The 21,801-nt window shown below is 43.0% G+C and overlaps 1 protein-coding gene across 2 annotated transcripts; it reads right to left on the bottom strand.

Annotated features, from left to right (window-relative positions):
- Positions 1–6,308: 6,308 nt before the first annotated feature.
- On the bottom strand, positions 6,309–11,358 carry USP51 (ubiquitin specific peptidase 51). Of its 2 annotated transcripts, XM_063634795.1 has the most exons (3): positions 10,854–11,158; positions 10,379–10,673; positions 6,309–9,655 (listed from the first exon to the last, which is right to left on the bottom strand). In XM_063634795.1, the coding sequence occupies exons 2-3, from the start codon at positions 10,622–10,624 to the stop codon at positions 8,489–8,491; spliced, it is 1,413 nt and encodes a 470-aa protein (XP_063490865.1). In that variant the 5' UTR covers positions 10,625–10,673; positions 10,854–11,158; the 3' UTR covers positions 6,309–8,488. The 2 variants fall into 2 exon arrangements, with proteins under 2 accessions (XP_063490865.1, XP_055124472.1); XM_055268497.2 differs by having other exon boundaries at positions 6,309–10,673; positions 10,854–11,358.
- Positions 11,359–21,801: the final 10,443 nt, after the last annotated feature.

Below are 21,801 nucleotides of genomic sequence, written 5' to 3'. Positions count from 1 at the left end.
GTTCTTTAGCCTTTGGACTCTTGGACTTACACCAGTGGTTTGCAGGGGGGCTCTCGGGCCTTGGGACACAGACTGAAGGCTACACTGTTGGCTTCTCTACGTTTGAGGCTTTTGGACTCAGACTGAGTCACTATTGGCTGCTTTCTTCCCCAGCTTGCAGACGGCCTACCATGGGACTTCGCCTTGTGATCATTTGAGCCAATTCTCCCTGATAAACTCCTTTTCATATATATACATATACGTGTGTGTGTGTGTGTGTGTGTGTGTGTGTGTGTGTGTGTGTAGGATACATATACCTATTAGTTCTGTCCCTCTGGAGAACCCCAACTAAAACACCTACTCTAGGGGATGTTTTGAAATGAACATCCAAGGGCAAAGGGAAGGCAATAGACTAACAGGCCGGATGTTTTCACATATATAATCTCATATGCACGGACAATACAGAGGCTTCTGTGGTTGAAGTGCTGGAGCCCAAAAAAGCAGAAAGTGAAGCTGAGGTTGGACCTACTCAGGGGTGGGCGGGGGGGAGTTGGAGTAAGTTGGGCAGTTTCCATTTTAACCAAGAGACCACAGGGAGTCACCGTGGGTCTGTGGGCAGGAGAGGGCACACTCCAGTGGTGTCTGAGGCTGTTGCTTCAGAAGGTCGGAGGCAGACCAACTACGAGCTGGTGCACAGGCAGAAAAGGAACAGAAGAGGGGATCCATCCAGTGACGGGGCAGGGGCAGGAGGCTGGGCAGACAAATGTGGGCCCCAAAGGACTGGAACCCAGTCCATGGCACCCTCCCTGCAGCCCTAGTCAGGGGCAGGTAATGGCTCCAAGTCTGCCCTTTGGGATGCTGGCCTCTGAGAAGCGAGGTCATTGAGGGGAAGAGGCCCAGGTTGGGAGAAAGAAGGCTGTGTGAGGCTTCAGGGGTCCATTTTTCAAGGTACTGAGTGAGCTACCAGGAGCACAGAGGCAGGCTTTTTCCCAATCCTGCTCTTTCATACACCACCCCACTCCCAAAGGACACTGCCACACCTGCCACAGCTAGAATCTGTAAGAGACGCCAACATAACACAGTCCTGGGAAACCAGCTCCATCAGACATGGCTCCTGCTACCAAGGCCAGAGTGCCTTGACCTGGGCTTCTTTACACATTATCCCACAGTAGTGGTTCTCAAAGTGCCATCTCCATGCCAGCAGCATCCGCATCAACTGGTACAGCGTTAGAAACCTAAATTATTGGGCCTCACCCAACCCACTGAACTGGGAACTTTGGGAGTGGGGTCTAGCAGTCTGTTAAGTCCACCAGAAGGTTAGACGCAGCTTCATTTTGGAGGAACCAGTGAACTCCAGAAAGGCCTAAACCATGCAGACCCATTCATTTTCATTTTGACAGTAGTGACCCATCACCCTGTTCTGAGGTTTTCCTACAGGACAATTGTCCATGAAGAAATCGTTTGTGTGGTCACGATAGCGTGTGGGCCGATTTAAAGGCGTGTCTAGCTCAATAACAACTGTTTTCAGAAACTTTTTGAAGCACTGTAACAGTCCCACCTCCCAAATGTTAAGTTGTTGATTACGAGTGGTTTTTAGGCCTTTATTAACTAACATTAATCTTCACAGCACATTCCTGTGCATTTCCCGATGTGGACCTCAGGCAGGGACTCTGACTTAACTTGCTTTTGTGCCCAGTTTTGTTTGGCTGTATATTCATAGTGCCCAGTGCAGCAGTAGGTGCTCTTTACGTATCTGCTGAATCAATCAATCTAGGTAGGGCTGGCATTCTCATGATTCTGATTTTGCACAGGAGAAAGCGAAGGCTCAGAAGACAGAAGTATTTATAAATTGTGCCCTGCCTCCCTGCCTGCATAAAGGGTGCAGGGCTGTCTCAGAGCAGCTGGGATCCAAGCCACAGGTGGCACAGCTAGCAAATGACTGACTCAGCATTTCCTTCTAGGTCTGCTAACCCAGAGAGGAGCAACTCTTTGCTTAGCTGTGGCTGAGAAAATGCCCTTCCCTAGGGGAGAAAAAACACGTTTTCCTGCACAAGCCAGTCTATAATTCCAAAGCACTTTCCCTCCAGGTGCCTGTATTGTGACTGAGATTTGGAAGTTTTTTTAGCTCCTTTTTTACTGGACACCTGTTTTCTTTGTGGAGGCCTCTTTATGTAGCCCTATCCCTACTGACAAACGGGCAGGGATAGAAGAGTCAGGCATTGGGGCTGCGGTCTAATCCGAATGACATGACCCCTTTATAATCTGTGGACACTTTCTTGGTAGTGCTTCTGTGCTCTGAGTGCCCCTTCTCTCTTGATTTGGGAGATATGAGAAGGCCTCTTGGAGGAGGCAACACTTGACCTGGGTGTATAGGAGAGCAAAACCAGGGTGGAGAATAGATCCTTAGAGGTTGGTCTAGACCAGGGAAGCTTCTGTGGATGCAGCACAGCCTGGTGGTTAACATTCAGTCTTTGGGACCCAGCTCTGTGTCTTAGTTACTATTTATTTTGGAAAAAATATTCAAGTTCTCTGAGTCTCATATTCTTTATCAAGTATAGCCAACAGTAAGACACACCCCACTGGGAGAGCCCTGCCTGATGAGGATTTCCTCAGGTAACAATCCCATGTAATGTGCTGGAAAATATGCTTCCAGAGAGCTAGCACTTCTTATCTATTATGGACATGTGTGGGTCAAAGACAGTATTTGGACGCTGACACGTGAGACAAGAGATATGACTATTTTTTCTTTTTAGCTTCAACCATATGTAGATAGCAAGCATTTTGCTATCCACCAAATGCTTTACAAAGACTGTTAGCTTTAGTCTCCTCTACAATCCTGGGAGGGCTTTGCACAAGATTCTGTTACTGGCCCAGTGTCGCCAGTTAATAAATGGCAAGTCTGGGATGTGATTTCAGCTCAAGTCTTTCTGGTGCCTCAGTCATCTTCTGCCTAGTTAGGCCTCACCACAGGTACCTCATCATAAAGAAGTAGAAATCATAGACCAGTCAGTTTAATTCTCTATTAAAGGGTTGGTGAGAAAGAGGGTTCAAATTGTAAGACTGCATATAGAATACAGGTGTGTCTTTAAGGAGACTCTTCTAAAAACAGATCAATTTAGTGCATGGTTAGATTCTGGATAAGACCTCATTGGCATACAAAAAGTATTTTCTACACCTGTCCTTAGATACCAACTTCTCTGATACATTTAAAACATGATACAGTTTTTAAAAATTTGATTTTCTGTGCAATTCCTTCCTCAACTCCACTTGATCCACCTCTAGCTGCAGTCCCTTTCTCAGATTTGGCATACCCTCCTAGTATAAGGGAAGGGGAAACTGCTCCTAAATGGTAGCCAACATGGCAACATTATGATCTGGATTTTTTGGGAAAGCTTTAACTTCAAATATGCTGTGATTGTTGTTCCGTTATCTGCAAATATCATATATCTCTTTACTAAATGGAATAAAGTAGTAAAACAAAGAATTTTGAAAAAATAAGTCATTTTAACTTAAGCAAAAGTAGTTTCAACAGAGTGGTGCAAGCAGAAACCAGAATGCAGGGAACTAAAGATGGAGCAGGAGGTAAGTGAAAATAATGTATGAAAAAAACACATGTGAAAGAATTTGGCAGTAAAAGGAAGGGGAGCAAAGGTAATGTTTTTTTCTTTTAAACATGATCCCCAAATCTGGATTTTAAAACAGACTCTTGGGTTTCTTCTGGGGATAATATACACTCTGGAGAAGTATTGGGATTTGGGAGACTTTTTTTATCTCTTACAAGGATGATGGGACAACATTTTTGAGGAACTACCATAGAAAATCTAGGATGTCTAGTTGCTGGATTTTATCTGTCTAGTGAAAACGTGGCTGTAACTGGAATAGAGGGAAGTGTGTAGGAGTAAGGCCTTCTGGCTGTTAGGAATGGATGAGAAGAAGGAGGCTAGTGGGTGCAGCTTCAGAAAAGAAGCAGTATTCCTTTTCCTTTGAAATGACAGTGAAGGCATGGAGGATGGATGGAAACTTAAGTGTGTAGATGTGGGTAAATCAGGCATTCTTATGAGATTTTTGATTTCAGAAAAATAGGACATGAAGTCACCTGCTGAAGCTGAGGCTTAGAGTATAGAATGGAATGTCTTCATTTATTCATTCATATATTCATTCAGCTAGCATGTTAAGTACTGCCATAAACTGTGGTAGGCCTGTGGGATTTATAAACACATAGGTCCGGCCCTAGCCTGGAGTAGCCACTACTGTGTGTTTGGAAGAGAATCTAAAGGAAATGAAAGCAATTCAGAAACAACAGAAGCTGTACATTGCAAATCAGTATTGGACCACCTGGGTAAGGTCCCAATAGGTAAGTCCCTCCCCGGGCTCGTTGGAGGAGCTGGTGTTGTGGGCATTTTGGGAGGATCTGAGGGAGAGGGGTGATAAAAGTGACACTCAAAGTGATGGCTATGGTGTTGAAGTTAGAAAAGAAGTCTTGTATGGTTAAAGAGCGATGGTTTTACAGACAGCAAAAACATGAGATCTTACAGTCAGGTCTTGGGGCTCAGCCTGGCATACAGCATTGAGTGAGGCTATATGTCTTATATTGGGGGTAATATTTTGGCTTCATCCATCATGATTATCCTTAGGAAAGTCATTTAGCCTGATCTATCTGAATCAGCCATTTCCACAGAAACAAATACCCCTGTAGCATGGGCAACTTTGTGTAGTTGATAGGTTACTCTCTCCTTGCAGGTCACCTGCATCCAGATTTGTCAGAAGCTGCCTTCTGTACCATGCTGGTTTATCCTGTCTTCCATAGCAAAATCAGGAAAAGCAAAAATATATATATTTGAATTATCTGGATTATGATGGGACATTCATGGGCTTTGGGGACCTGCATTTGAATACTGGCTTCACTGATTAGAACAGTAGAGTGAACTTAAGCAAATCACTTTTCTATTCTGATTTTCACTTTCCCAGTTTGTGAAATATGTTCAGTAATGATTGTCTCCCAGAACTATGAGGACCCAGGACCCAGTGAGATAATAAAGGTAAAGCAGTTAACACAGTGCCTGATTTAAATCTGTACTCATATAACATTATTGCCTTTTTTTCCCTTTTATTTGGAATAAGCATTTCATTGCTGTAAGGTTTGAAGTCTAGCACAGGTCAGTGGCTGAGCTGAAACTTGCTTCTTAAAGATGTACAGGGACCCACTACAGTTTCTTAATTTTATATGATGAAGTTCATCCAAGGTCACTCCTCCTTCCCTTTTCTCTCTCATGCTTTGTATTCTTAGGAACTGATGCTCCACTAATCATATAGCTTGGTTAGTATGTTCAAGACTCTTGGCTGCAAATGACAGGATCCCAACTGACAACTAGCTTAAGCAAAACAAAGGACTCTATTGGCTCAGATAGCTGGGAACTTTGGCACTTCTGGCACAGCTGGATACACAAGTTTCAAACGATGTTCCCTGGGCTCTTTCTCCCAATCTCCAGTTCTTTCTGGTTTTCTCTTTGTGTTACAGATATTGACCTCTCAAAGTCCCAGAATCACGTTATCATAGCATAGTGACTAGAGCTTGGGGGTGGGGTCAGGAGGGAGACACGTTTTTTCTTCCAGTGTCCATATACCTTCAATTTAGCAACAGACTACTGGTAGAGGGACAGCAGAATTGAGAACTCTAATCTGGCCCAGCCTGAGTGATGTGCTCACTTGGGGAGGGGTGACAGAGGCAGGAAAAAGTGATCAGTAGCCCCAATAGGTCCACAAAGAATGGTGGGAAAATGAGGGTGCTAAGCAGAAAAATAAACTACAGCTCTTCAATAAACACAGTCACCAGACATCACTCCTTTGTAGTAGAGTGATGATGTGCAGTGTGATGAAGAACACTGTGCAGTGATGAGGTACTACTGTCTCACAGGGAAGGTAAACTAAGTGGTAAACCCTAGAGAGGTGTAGTACACAGTTGTGAGACACTGCTGCTGAGGGACACTGTGATGAGGGGCAGTGTGGCCACACACATGCCAGAGAGCTCAGCCTCACCTTCAGCTGCTGCTCCTCATCCCCACCCAGTCTTCCATGACTGCCAACTTCCAGGCCTGTGCTCTTTTCTCTGCACTGTACCTGGGCCTCCCTCCACACACCTGGCTATTTCTCACTGAGCACCTTTCTTAAGCCAGCCCCTGCAGCTGAGTGCTTTTCATACCCTGCTTTGGCGTAAAATACAATACTGATCACACTGTATTATAGCACTGGGCATTTAATGGCAGCCTGATGGATGAAGGGGTGAGAAAACATTAATGACAAGGTGAATAGAGCAAAAAACTGAACTCGTCTTCACATTTAACAAATATTTATTAACACAGAAATGAATAAGGCTTGGCCCCCTGTTCTTAGATGCTCAGTGCAGAGGGGCAGACAATCACAAAGCTACAATAAAATCACAGTAGAATAAGTACTATCACCGAGGTATGGACAAAGTACTTTGGAGGCACAGTGAGAGGAATAAAGAGGGGGAGGGAGGAACAATTTTCTCATTTATACCTGTCTAGAGCATTCAGGGGAGACTCCAGAGAAGTCATCTGTGAGTTGGGTCTTGAAGGAGGGGTAAAAGCCACCAGGTGAATAGTCAAAGAAGGAGCCCTGCAGTCTGGGGCTCAGAGATGTAGGTAAGGCCAGGTAAGTGAGGCGTTCAGGGAACTAGGCATGAGTGACAAAAAAAGGAAATAAAGAGGGAATAAAGAATGAGCAGAAGGACTGCAAGCACAAACCCATAGCTCTACTGTGGAAATTAAAGGTCTTGTTTCCCCTTGGAGGGGGAAGAGGGAAAAAGGAAGGTGGGAGGGCCTCAGATATGGGTCCCTGCCACTTCCTCAATCAGGCCATGGGGCTCAAATACCAAAGCCAGAGCTTCACAGCTGTGATCTAACTTCTCTAAGCCACCAAATTATCAAGAGCCCCTTTTCAGAAGCTAAGAATTTGTATGAATAATGCAGTTCTAAATGGGAAAGTCCCTAATGTTTTCATTTTTCTCAGATGAATTGATTCTGCCTAGGAAGTAATTCGACTTCCTTCAGTATATGAGATGGGGCATGGAATCTCAAGAGGGGAAGGTGGGTTAGTTAGTGTTTAGGCCTTGCAGCCATTTCACAATTGGATGGTAAGATAATGATTAAAATGTCTATTTTCTTCTGCAAAGTATATTGATATATCAACATAAAGCTCAAAAATATATATGTATATACTCACACACCGCTGTCTTGTTATTCCTGTCTCCTCCATTTATTTCTTTCATACCCATCTGTATTTTAATATGCTTAAATAAAAAAATAGAACTTCTTCAACTTTCAATTTTAATAATTTTTTTCTACTTGAATCTTTTACATTTTTTTCACTTGTCAATTTTTATGTAACTGTTTTTCTTTTTAAAAGCTCAAATTTTTAAATCTTTATTTAAACATTTAAAGTTTTCATTTAAATCTCTTGAACTTATCTAAGGTTCTTTTTATTTTACAAGTCTCTATTTTCTTCCTATATTTTTTTCAATTTTTGTCTTTAAACACATTTTGTCTTTTTGTCTTGAATTATTCTAAACTTTCCTCTTTTAAAACTTTTCTCTAAAATCTGAATTGCATTCCATTCTGTATTTTTGAAAATTTATTTCTTAATCATTATAGAAGTAATTTTGTTAACACTTTTTAAATATGTGTATTTTATACTTTAATTTTGAAATATCTATTTATTTTCCTTCATTTGAAACTTTTAAGATGTTCCTTTGCTTCTAGCTTTAATTTTTAACAGTATTTTCTTCCTTTTTTTTGGTAAACTTTCATTTTTAACCTTGTTCCTTGTTTATTTTACATTTTTAAACTTTAAGAATTTAATTTTCTTTGCTTTTAATTTTTAAAATTCTGAAACTTCTTTAAATTAAAAAATTATTTTTAACTTTTAAAATATTTCTTTTAAAAATAACAACTTAAATTTTTTCCAACACTTAAAAATGGTTTTTTCTTTTAAAACCTTAAAAATGATTTTTTCCTTTTTAAATGTTTTTCTTTTAAAGCTCTTTAAACTTTATTTTAAAATATTATTTTTCTTTCAAACTATTTGGCTGGTCAGCCACAGCTGGAACACCAATTGTGAAGTTTTTGCTGATAAAGGAATACTCCCTGACTTCACAAGATATTTCTGTAGAAACAAATGACTTATAGTAGCATCAGAACACCTCTACTCCCGTTGTCCCCACCTAAAGCATTCTTTTCATTTCATTATGCTTTATGTGACCATTTTCAACCTCTTCTCTCTCTCCCCATTTCTTAAGGTTGAATGGTCACTGGTTAGTATTCATTTTTTTCTTCTGACAGACCCACGGGCCATGCTAAAATAGGTTCTTTACATCAAGATACTAGCTGTCATATAGGTGTTATTGTCATTGTCCATTCCAAGTAGGCCTGTGTGTCACTTCAAAATCCTTGCCTAATCATTTACTTTTTTTTCAGTGAGTGGTCTGGTAAGACTAGTCTTTCTCTAGACCCTGTTTGTGATAGAACAGTAAATACCCTTCACTGTAGAGTAAGTCCTCAATGGTAGCCTTGGTGATGATGGCATCATCACAGCTGAACCACTGGTCCTTTTGTTGCCGGATAAAGCTGGTATAGTGGCCACTTTCCAAAGTTCCATGGTGATTAATCACTGCAAACAAGGAATACTTATTCTCATTGGGCACACAATCTGTTGGTGGCTGGCCTTCTTTCATTCTGCTGTCTTTAGTAGAGGCCAAAAACGGAGTCATGTCCAGCTCCAAGGGAAAGGAGATAAAGGTATTAATCTTTCGCCTCTGTTTGCCTACATGCTCAAACCGCTTGAGATGAAAACAAGCCACAATGGGTAATTTTTTCATTGTGAGCTGTTTAGTAGACTCCTGGTAGCTTTGGCAACTATTGCATTTGATTTTGGCACTGCTTCCTAGGTGCTCTGGCCTTGTAAACCACTGTAGGCAGTCTGTAAGTGAGGGGATTCCTGGTATGTGGTCATCCCTGCTCACTGTGCTGTCAGCCCTCTCTGGGTTCTGGGAATCGAATGTGGCACAAGAGCCAGGCAAGTCCAAACTGATGTCCCAGCATGGGTCTATGGTGGTAGAAACACTATGGCAGGCTTGACATGTGACATCTGATTGCAGGCCACCTGTAAAGATTTGGTCTATGATGCAGTTACAGCAGTTGGGGTTATTGGCCTCCTGCCCACCACTATCATCTTTGCTGTGTCTATGTAGCACGTCTAATATTGCAATAAGGAACTCATGGGCATCCTGCTGCCTGTACCCTGCTAAATGTTCTGCATGGATCCATATCAGATGCAGTAACTTATAGGGAATGTGAGGAGTTCGGCTCCCAGAGTACATAGCATGAAAAAGCGAAGACATTTCACAGACCAGACACAAGCTGGGGCTTGTCATTATACATTTGTGCTTGTCAGAGAGGAAGAAATCTTTCAGTAGAGGAATATGGGTAAGTGCCTGGACAATACAATTCATAAAACAAGTGTTCCCAAGATTGATTAGCCCTCTCAGGCCTACAGTATAGACTGACTTTTTTCTTCTCTTTTTCTTGGGTTTCACCAATTTTGGCTCCTGTTCCTTTGTCTCACAGGTTGATTGCTTGTCTTCAAACCCTGATGTCATAAACTGTTGATGAGAAACATCTGTTGAGGTGGAAGTTAATAATCTCAAAATTTTTTCTTTTGTTTCTTTGGCAATCTGTTCTATGTCTTTGTCATATACATAATCCTTACACATGAAGCAATATATGACCCCATGATAAAGGTCTACAGCTAAATGGTGCTGCTTTGTTTCTGCATGTTTGTGAATATGTTTCTCAGTGAAGCAGCCAAAAAAGACACAGGAGAGACAAGAGTGGAGTCTGTTCATATGGGTACTACATACGTGACAGATGCATGACTTTGCTTTACGTTTCCTAGTCTCTGGGGTCCCACTCCAAACGAAACGCTGGTAGATCAACCTCAGGTTCTTCTGCCAGTTCTTACCTACTTTAAAGCTCTCCACATGAGAGCAGCCTGTGGGACCCTGACCAAACTCGACCTCCAGCAACCAGTCCCCTAAGCCGCCAGGATCCCCCGACCCGTCTAGGTCACCAGAGCAGCTTCTCCGTGTCTGAGGCCTGGACCCAGGCCTGGATCTGCGCCGGGATCCACGCCAGGCCCTCGGCCGCGGTGCGGGTGGGGGCGGGGGTGGCGGCGGGGGCGGGGGCCGGGCTGGAGGCGGGGGTGGGGCCGAGAGCCCAGGCTGGCTGCGGGAGCGGGCCCGGGGCTGGGGCCGAGGGCGGGGCTTGCGGCGCGGGCAAACGGGCGAGGAGCTGCTGTGACAGCGAAGGGGGATTGAAGGGAGCACCTTCTCGTCGCCGCCGCTGCTGCTCCACGTCAAGTTCTCCTCCGGCGCGGGCTCCCGCTCCTGTAATGGCTCCAGCTTCATCTCCTCAGCTTCCCGTCTCGAAGACGCCTTCGTAGCCCCTGCCGCCGCCTCCTCCATTTTCCCCGCCTTCTCAACCGCCTCCTCAAGAGAGGCTCCTCCCCCACCTCCGGAGATCCAGCGGGCCCCAGAGCCGGAGGGCAAAGAAGTTTCTCGAACCTGGGCCATCAGCTCACTACCCGACCTGAGGAGCAAGGCGTTTGGAAACGAGCTGCGACTGTAGATGAAACGAGACAGAGACTTCTGTGAATGATCTGCCCAGCGTCATGGCCGCGGTGCGCAGTTAGCGCCCCCAGGACCCCTCCCATCGGCCCTTGAGCTCAGCCCGCGGCTTCTGTCGGCTCCACCCACTCAACTGAGAGGCCCCTGGAGCTGATGGGGAGAGCGAGGCGGTTACCTGCTTTAAAGGCGATCAGATCATGCAGGGGCCAGGGGACTGGGAACAGAAGGCTAGCGAGCGGTGGGGGTGGGGAACGGCCTGAGCTTTAGGACAGAAAGGATGGAAACTTCTTTAAAAAAGGCGCCACCCTCTGACTGCTTTTTTTGCGCCCTGCGCAGCCTCGCTTTGGTGCAGCTTCCTCTGACGTTCTTTCCCTGTATCCTAAAAAACACTTGGGTCAACATTTTCTCTCCAAAATGGCTGAAAGGACGCACTTTTGGAAAATGAACTCACAGGAAGAAAGTGTCCCTCTGCTTCTACCTTACCTATACTTCTGTGACCCGGTGTGTTCCACTCTAAGCCGTTGCCCCTCAGCGCACTTTCGGTCCGCCCAGCTCTTGCGCCCTCTCACGCTTTTTCGCGCTTGTGCTCTCACACCCCTTTTCTTGCTTCTGCGACTTCAATTCCTATGATTTCTCCTAGAATTCGGATTACTACTCCCTCCCTTCAGGCATTTGCCACCTCTATGGCCACCACTATCCTCGCGCGACCCCCGAAGTCCCCGCTCCCTTTTCCCTCTCCTGCCCCCGCAACACCCCCAGCCCAGCAGTTTGTTTAAAGGTCTGGGTTACCTTGGGCCCCAGGCGCGTGATACAGAACGTCAGCAACTGCTGCTGTCCAGGCGCTCCTCAGCCAGCCTTCTCTCCTGACCTCTCCTCAGGGCTGGTCACAAGGGGGCCGCCCCCTGGCCCCTCCCCTCTCGACGTGCGGCCCCCAACCCCGGATTCTGCCCTCCTGCAGTGATGAATGGCACCGCTGTCCCGCGCAGGCAGGCAAACCTCTTCCTGAAACAGACTCTACTGGAGGCAACAGCAGCAACAGATTCTACAGAAAGCCCCTGAAATGGAGGCTCAGGCCTCACCTAGCTCCAGGCCCGCACTCCACAGAAAAAAAGATTCACCCGGCGTGGGGGTGGGGGCTTCCAGAGATGGCAACCCTCTGGCAGGGATCCCTCAGGATCCTGTCAGAGTCTGGTCTCTGGGAGTTGACTGAGAGAGGGAGGGAGGGAGAGAGAGAGAGAAAGAGAGAGAGAGAGAGATTATCCCAGAATGTGCAGGGAAGGAAGCATAAGCAAGGGTTCAGGCTCAGAGAGACCTGAGCCCAGGCACATGCTTGCTGTCTGACCTCGGATAAAACATTTAACTTCTCTGAGCCTTAGTTGTGTCAATTTTTAAAGAGAAATTGAAATAATAGCCCTAGCCCAATGTGAACACTAAGTCATAGTGTATATCAAGTAAAAGACCTTTTTGACAAGCTGTATCATTCACACTTCTTTTTTCAGTCGCCACCTGAAAATCAGCATAGAGAACAACTCCTGATGCAGAGTAGAAGAGAAGAGAATGCCTTTCTCTTTCAAAGCTCTCTCAAAGTTATGGCTCAGTTCACCCGATCATCCATCCTAGGCAGTTCATATACAGGAGCATGCATTCAACAAAGATGCCATAGGTGCATTATAGCGCTAGATTGTGCTGGGAGAAGCACAAGATACAACTGTTTGTGTCCTGAAGTCCATAGGCCAGGAGACTTTTCCTTTTCTTTGACAGATCCAGCATCCAAGGCGACAACCTGCAGGAAAGCTATCTCCAGGGCTTGTTGCCCTTCCGATCCAATCCCAAGAAAATTACGGTTTATTACACCGGATGTTTAATGCTACATTTAATCTCTCTGAGAAAGTCACACACCTCCCCTCAAAACCTCACCATTAGGATTCAGCTCTCTTAACTTGGCAGTGGCATCTAGTGGATACCTCCACACAATGGATATCAGTGATTTGGTGACTTGGTTTAGATTCGACCATATCTTAGTCACAATACAGGCACCTGGAGGGAAAGTGCTTTGGAATTATAGACTGGCTTGTGCAGGAAAACGTGTTTTTTCTCCCCTAGGGAAGGGCATTTTCTCAGCCACAGCTAAGCAAAGAGTTGCTCCTCTCTGGGTTAGCAGACCTAGAAGGAAATGCTGAGTCAGTCATTTGCTAGCTGTGCCACCTGTGGCTTGGATCCCAGCTGCTCTGAGACAGCCCTGCACCCTTTATGCAGGCAGGGAGGCAGGGCACAATTTATAAATACTTCTGTCTTCTGAGCCTTCGCTTTCTCCTGTGCAAAATCAGAATCATGAGAATGCCAGCCCTACCTAGATTGATTGATTCAGCAGATACGTAAAGAGCACCTACTGCTGCACTGGGCACTATGAATATACAGCCAAACAAAACTGGGCACAAAAGCAAGTTAAGTCAGAGTCCCTGCCTGAGGTCCACATCGGGAAATGCACAGGAATGTGCTGTGAAGATTAATGTTAGTTAATAAAGGCCTAAAAACCACTCGTAATCAACAACTTAACATTTGGGAGGTGGGACTGTTACAGTGCTTCAAAAAGTTTCTGAAAACAGTTGTTATTGAGCTAGACACGCCTTTAAATCGGCCCACACGCTATCGTGACCACACAAACGATTTCTTCATGGACAATTGTCCTGTAGGAAAACCTCAGAACAGGGTGATGGGTCACTACTGTCAAAATGAAAATGAATGGGTCTGCATGGTTTAGGCCTTTCTGGAGTTCACTGGTTCCTCCAAAATGAAGCTGCGTCTAACCTTCTGGTGGACTTAACAGACTGCTAGACCCCACTCCCAAAGTTCCCAGTTCAGTGGGTTGGGTGAGGCCCAATAATTTAGGTTTCTAACGCTGTACCAGTTGATGCGGATGCTGCTGGCATGGAGATGGCACTTTGAGAACCACTACTGTGGGATAATGTGTAAAGAAGCCCAGGTCAAGGCACTCTGGCCTTGGTAGCAGGAGCCATGTCTGATGGAGCTGGTTTCCCAGGACTGTGTTATGTTGGCGTCTCTTACAGATTCTAGCTGTGGCAGGTGTGGCAGTGTCCTTTGGGAGTGGGGTGGTGTATGAAAGAGCAGGATTGGGAAAAAGCCTGCCTCTGTGCTCCTGGTAGCTCACTCAGTACCTTGAAAAATGGACCCCTGAAGCCTCACACAGCCTTCTTTCTCCCAACCTGGGCCTCTTCCCCTCAATGACCTCGCTTCTCAGAGGCCAGCATCCCAAAGGGCAGACTTGGAGCCATTACCTGCCCCTGACTAGGGCTGCAGGGAGGGTGCCATGGACTGGGTTCCAGTCCTTTGGGGCCCACATTTGTCTGCCCAGCCTCCTGCCCCTGCCCCGTCACTGGATGGATCCCCTCTTCTGTTCCTTTTCTGCCTGTGCACCAGCTCGTAGTTGGTCTGCCTCCGACCTTCTGAAGCAACAGCCTCAGACACCACTGGAGTGTGCCCTCTCCTGCCCACAGACCCACGGTGACTCCCTGTGGTCTCTTGGTTAAAATGGAAACTGCCCAACTTACTCCAACTCCCCCCCGCCCACCCCTGAGTAGGTCCAACCTCAGCTTCACTTTCTGCTTTTTTGGGCTCCAGCACTTCAACCACAGAAGCCTCTGTATTGTCCGTGCATATGAGATTATATATGTGAAAACATCCGGCCTGTTAGTCTATTGCCTTCCCTTTGCCCTTGGATGTTCATTTCAAAACATCCCCTAGAGTAGGTGTTTTAGTTGGGGTTCTCCAGAGGGACAGAACTAATAGGTATATGTATCCTACACACACACACACACACACACACACACACACACACACACACGTATATGTATATATATGAAAAGGAGTTTATCAGGGAGAATTGGCTCAAATGATCACAAGGCGAAGTCCCATGGTAGGCCGTCTGCAAGCTGGGGAAGAAAGCAGCCAATAGTGACTCAGTCTGAGTCCAAAAGCCTCAAACGTAGAGAAGCCAACAGTGTAGCCTTCAGTCTGTGTCCCAAGGCCCGAGAGCCCCCCTGCAAACCACTGGTGTAAGTCCAAGAGTCCAAAGGCTAAAGAACCTGGAGTCTGATGTCCAAGGGCAGGAGGAGCAGAAGGAAGCATCCAGCACGGGAGAAGGATGAAAGCCAGAAGACTCAGCAAGCCAGCTTGTCCCACCTACTTCCATCTGCCCTGCCTTACCCGTGCTGGCAGCCGATTGGATGGTGCCCATCCACACTGAGGATGAGTCTTCCTCTCCCGATCCACAGACTCAAACGTCAGTCTCCTCTGACAACACCCTCACAGATGCATCCAGGAACAATACTTTATCAGCTATCTAGGCGTCCTTCAATTCAGTCCAATCAAGTTGACACCTAATATTAACCATCACAGTAGGGATCCTCAGCCTTTCGGTGCCTTGGATCCCTTTGATATCCTGGTACAGCCGGTGGATCCCTTAAGACAATGATATTTTTAATATAAATATATATAACTGAATACACGGGATTATAAAAATGCATTGTATGGAGATGGCATTTTGTACTTTTAGAAAGATGTTGTGGTATGAGGAAATTTTTTTTATTAAACCTTACATAACTATCACAAGATGGGTATCATAACTACCATAATTTCAAAGTAGTGCTGAGCATAAGTGATACTCTGAGAAATGTAAAAGAAGTGTAATGTGATACCAAAATTTTTATTGGCGACACAGTCACATGTAGTACTACTATCAGTGGAGTTTCATGCCTAGGCTCATAGTTTTAGGACAGGATCACTTTAAGTTAGAGGTGGGCGAAAACAAAGACGCAGCTCTTTTCCCCACACACATGCACAGACCTCTGAATTCCAAGCCCTGACTAGGCTTGCTTCTCGATGCCCTGAGCACTTTGCCTGCTTAGTGGGCCAGAGAATTACAGATCATTTATTAAGTGCATATCGTGTGCTCTTTTCTCTTTCATTTTTCCCACAAAACTTTGGTATGCTCTATTTATGAAGAAAGAGTGATACAAAAACAAAGAGCATTATTTCAAAATCATAAATGTATTAACACTTAAAACTGACAGAATTAAAGAAAAAAATAGAAAACTCACAATCACAGTTGGATGTTTTAACACTGCTCTTTCAATAATTCATGAAACAAAAGGCCATAAGTCAATAAAGATATAGAAGACTAAACAACACTGTGAACCAACTTCTGGTAATCGATAGTTATAAAATACACCACTAATATACACCATAAAATACAGTCTTCCTTGAGTATCTGCAGGGGATTGGTTCCAGGACTCCCATGAATACCAAGATCCTTGGATGCTCAGGTCTCTTATATAAAATGGTATATAGTATTTGCATATAACCTATGCACATACTCCCGTGTACTTTAAATCATCTCTAGACAACTTATAATACCTAATACGATTATGTGAGTATGGTTATGCTGTATTTTTTAATTTGTATTATTACTTTTTATTATTGTATTGTCATTTTTATTTCTATTTTATGTTTTAAAATATTTTCAATTGACGGTTGAATCCACAAATGTGTAACCTGCAGATATGGAGGGCTGACTGTACACATCTTTTGAAATGTGCTTAGTATTCAGTAAGATACAGGAATTGAGAAACTTTTTCTTAGAGAGAAAAATAGTAAATATTTTAGGTCTTGTAAACTACTCAACTCTGATGTTTTAGTATAAAAGCATCCATAAATAATGTATAAATTAATGGGTGTGACCGTATAAAAAAAAACCTTAACTGACAATAACAAGCTGCCAGCTCACAGGGCATACTTTGCCAACCCTAAGATGCACTATATTCTAGGACCATAACACAAGTTTTAACTAATTCCAAAGGAAGAAAATCATACAGAGTACATCCTCTGTTCACAACCGATTAGAAATCAATAATATTTAGATACATAGAAAAGTCTCCATTACATGGTCCTTAAAAAATCATATTTCTAAATCACCCACGGAGTCAAAGAAGAAAGAGCCAAACCTGACATAGATAAAAGACCAATAAAAGACATTGGTCTTTTATTACCAGAAAAGACCAGTGTCCCTCATGAACTAAGATCCAAAAATTCTCAATAAAATATTAGCAAATTGAATCAAGCAAGCTATAAAAGGATATTATATAACGATGAAGTGATATTCATTAAAAATTACAAGGCTAGTTCAACATTCAGGAATGAATCTGATTCATTCATGACATTAACAGAACAAAGTGATCATCTCAACAGATTCAGAAAAAAAAAGTATTTTTCCAAATTTAATCTACATTCCTAACTAAAACTTAACAAAAATATTCGAAAACTAGGAATGAAAGGATAAAAGTGCTTTATAAGAGATATGATTTGCAAATATTTTCTCCCAATCTTTGGTTGTCTTCTCATTCTCTTTATAATAATTTTTAAAGAACAGAAATGTTAAATTTTTATTTTTAACTTTTATGGGTACATAGTAGCTGTACATATTTATGGGGTACAGGAGATATTTTGATACAGGCATACGATGTGTGATAATCACATCAGGATAAATGGGGTATCCATCACCTCTAACATTGATCATTTATTTGTGTTACAAACATTCCAATTATACTTTTCGTTCTTTTCAAATGTACAATTAATTATTGTTGATTGTAATCACACTGTTGTGGTATCGAATACCAGATCTGGGCCAGGCGTGGTGGCTCACGCCTGTAAGCCCAGCACTTTGGGAGGCCAAGGCGGACAGAACACTTGAGGCCAGGAGCTCGAGACCAGCCTGGCCATCATGGTGAAACCCCGTCTCTAATAAAAATACAAAAATTAGCCTGGTGTGGTGGCACAGGCCTGTAATTTCCAGCTACTCGGGAGGCTGAGGCATGAGAATCGCTTGAACGCAGGAGGCGGAAGTTGCAGTGAGGGGCGAGATCGCGACACTGCATTCCAGCCTGGGTGACGGAGTGAGACTCTGTCTCAAAAAAATAAATAAATAAGTCAGCCCGAAATACCAGATCTTATTCTTTCTACATAACTATATTTTTGTACTCATTAACCATGTCCACTTCCCCTAGCCCCCGCTTTTCCCAGCGTCTGGTTACCATCATTCTACTTCACTTAACATAATGTCCTGCAGTTCCATCCATGTTGTTGCAAGTGAGAGGATCTCATTCTTTTTATGGCAGAATAGTACTCCACTGTGCATATGTACCACATTTTCTTTATCCATTTGTCTGTTGATGGACACTTAGGTTGCTTCCCAATCTTGGCTACTGTGAATAGAGCTGCAATAAAGACGAGAGTGCAGATATCTCTTCAATACAGTGATTTCCTTTCTTTTGGGTATATACCTAGCAGTGGGATTGCTGGATCATATGGTAGTTCTAATTTTAGTTGTTTGAGGAACCTCCAAACTGTTCTCCATGGTGGCTGTATTAACTCACATTCCCACCAACAGTGCTCGAGGGTTACCTTTTCTCCACACCCTCCAGTGCTCCAGGGTTCCCTGTTCTCCACACCCTCGCAGGCGTTCCTTATTGCCTGCCTTTTGAATAAAAGCCATTTTAACTGGGGTGAGATGATGTCTCATTGTAGTTTTGATTTGCATTTCTCTGATGGTCAGTGACGTCGAGCACCTTTTCACATACCTGTTTGCCATTTGCATGTCTTCGTTTGAGAAATGTCTGTTCAGATCTTTTGCCCATATTTTAATCAGATTATTAGACTTTTTTGTATTGAGTCATTTGAGCTCCTTAGATATTCTGGTTATTCATCCTTTGTCAGATGGACAGTTTGCAAATGTTTTCTCCCATTCTGTGGGCTGTCGCTTCACTTTGTTGATTGTATCCTTTGCTGTGCAGAAGCTATTTAACTAGATGCGATCGCATTTGTTCATTTTTGCGTTGGTTGCCTGCGCTTGTGGGTTATTACTCAAGAATTATTACTTTGCCCAGACCAATGTCCTGTAGAGCTTCCCCAGTGTTTCTTGAATTTTTCGTTGGTAAAACCAGGCTGATTACACTAGTACCACCTATCGTTGAGAGATGTGGACAGAATTCAATAGCTACAGAAATAGCAAGTGCATAGGGCAGAGCCTGACACATAGTGAAGGCGAAATATACGTAACCTCTCTGCTCCTTCTCAGCGATTTTCCTCTCAGGATCTTTTCACACATTCCTTTACCTGGAACTGTGTTTCCCTATGACTTGCCTTGCCTTCATTCGGGTTTCTGCTCAAATATCACCCAGAGAGGCCTTCCCCAACCCACCATCTCAGGGAATAAAGGGCATTTTGTTTACCTTTGTTCATTTTATTTGACTTTATTTCCCACTTTATAATATATGTGCATGTGATGTCTCCTCCAATAGGATCAAAGTGGCCCAAGGGAAGGCAGTTTTTCTTTTTTGCTTATTGCAATATCCTTGGTTCCTATTAGAAGCATAGCAAACTTTCAGAATGGTCTGTCGACTAAGTGAAAAAATAGTTGGAAGAGGTGCTTACTATTACCATCCTCATCTTACAGATGAGGTGAAATAATGTCATACAGCTAATAGATAGTAGAGTCAGGATTGAACCTCTGCACTCAGACACAACATGCCTCTCTCCAACTAGAGTGTACTGTGTTTGCAAGTGACTTCAATGTTGGATGCAAATGGCCCTCAAATGTCAGATCTAAAAGTTGAAATTGCTAAACACAGACATTTCAAAGACCGACAGTTGTGTTCCGTTATGTTCGTGCTTCAAATAAGTAAAATGTCCTGTCATTGATGATGAAGAAATTAAACGATCAGCATATATCAGTTCCATGCCATCATGCATGTGAAATCAGAAAACTCAAAAATACTTTATCCCAGTGTTCAAAGAGCAAATGAAAAAATGCTTAGAAAATATCAGAATTTTGAGAAATATCTTCTGTATAATGAAAAATCCCTTGGGCCATGAAATATTAATGAAACTTCATAAAGAAATAAAATGATGGCTGTGTCTTTGCCATTCAAATTCAGTCTTGCCTGTGATACCTGTCTACTGAAATGAGAAGGCAACCTTCTAGAAATCTTACAAATCACAAAACGAAGGTTGGGGTGACCAAAATTTTAGAACATCAACCTTGGATATATCCACTGGAGACAAGAAAGCATTGTGTCATAATCAGTAGTACATGTGCGCATTATTCCTTTAACATAAAATAAGAAAAATAAGAGTTCACTTACAATTACATATCACTCCGTATTTCTTTCTTTGGTTTCATAAATGCCATTGTTTAAACAAGGTGACGATGGGACTAGTTTACAGTGCCAAATAGTAGTAAATAAATGGACTATTTACACAATAGATGTGAAAAATATAACGGTATAGCATAATGTTCCTTTCTGTCTTTTGACACGGCAATTTATGGTAACTCTTTTTAGAAAAATTCTTACTGGATTTTAAAATTTTGTTGGCTATATTATTACTTTTTATCATACACAACCAGAAGACTTTTTAAAAGGCATATGCAGAAACAGCAGTAATAACCACACAGATATTTACCCACATTTAAAAAAAAAACCCACTGGCTTGTTTCATTCTGTCACCCAACATAGTAAGATATTTTTATTTTTTCTGTCATAACTCTTCTCTGAACTGCCCGCCATGTTAGAACTTCCTTTTTTCTTTTCTTTTGTGCAGTGGCTAATCGGCACTCAACCAGACTTATAATTTACTTAAACATATCCAGCTCTCCTCTTCCCAAGGCCACATTAGAGCGCCTCCTGGCATCAGTCCAATGTAATGACATTGAACTAAATATCCTCTCAACAAAAGCGTTTGAGCACGGATTTTACTTCTACCTACAGTAGGTTTTAGATTGTAGAAGTCGATTTCCAGGTTTCCAGAAATGTGCATTTCCTTTCTATACATAAGGCTTGCTTTGTCAGTCAATCGGGTCCTTTGTATCAGTGATTCCTCCGATAGACTGTTCATGGCTAAAGTGTCCATAATTCTTAAACACTCTGAAGCACACTGGATGTCATTGTATGTTACATCGCTCTTTCTCGGGAAAAAGGTTTTTAAAGATCAAGGGTCATTTGAACTTGCATTGTTGAAGTTGGATTTCCTATAAGTTAAATTATTAGCAAAGAAGTTGAGAAAGTCCTGTTTGATGTGGAAGCCTTTTGCTAGTGACTTTTTTCTCTTGATTTCTCAAGCAGTCTTTTTGCCAAAAAAAAAAAAAGTGTCTTTTTTTTTTTTTTTTTTTGCCATGTCAGTTTTCATTGCAACCTACACATAACATGGAACAATTCAGGGGCAGTCAGTTGATAGGTTCTTAAGCTCTTTATGGCCTCTTCAAGGACCTTCACACAGTTTTGGAGAAATGGCATATACATTTCTGCTTTACTGTATCTCTCGTCTCCATTTTACTGTAATCCTTTTCTTTATTCCTATCTTCAGCACATTTCCAAATAAGAGAAAGACATTCTTCTTGTCTCACACTTTGATTTTATGGGCAGCTGGACATCTTAACATCTTTTCCATGGTTGGCAGCAATGACAGACATCTCATAGTCCCATGTCTCTGTCAAACCTCATTACTTACTTCCGCATGTTTGAGGAAACTAAAAAGTGGCAACAAACCTTCGCTATATAGGTCTCAAAATCACAGGTAAGCAAATCACACTTTTCTTCTCATCAGTGTTGAGTACATGGTGTGCAGCACATTTAACAGGTAAGAGCTTTTCATTTTCTTTGATAGGAAGTTTGTAGGCTGGATGGATTCTGCCAAATTGTACATTTGCTCTGTCTTTCCACTATGCAGATCGATGAGCAAAGCTGAGTTTGTATTTGGGAAGACATCAGCAATCTTTTGCTCTATGTGTCTGCGGTTTCATTAAAATCTTCACAGGAATCAAGAAGACTATTTGCAACTGCATTTTCCAAATCGAATTACGTAAGAGCTTGGGGGAGATGTTTTGGTCATTGCCATTGGATGGACACATCACTTGACACACTCTAGAAAGCATGATAGTTGGTAAGATCTGACAGAATAAGCTCTACACGCATTCTAAGGTCCCAACACATCTGTGATCAAACTTTCTCTTATTCATGTACAGAACATGTTTGTTGCAAACTCTGAATGTAACT

The sequence above is a fragment of the Symphalangus syndactylus genome, chromosome X (assembly GCF_028878055.3).
Source record: "Symphalangus syndactylus isolate Jambi chromosome X, NHGRI_mSymSyn1-v2.1_pri, whole genome shotgun sequence".
In the NCBI taxonomy this organism is placed as follows: domain Eukaryota; kingdom Metazoa; phylum Chordata; class Mammalia; order Primates; family Hylobatidae; genus Symphalangus; species Symphalangus syndactylus.
Note: the sequence above shows the minus strand (reverse complement) of the source record. Positions and strands in the feature narration are given on the sequence as shown.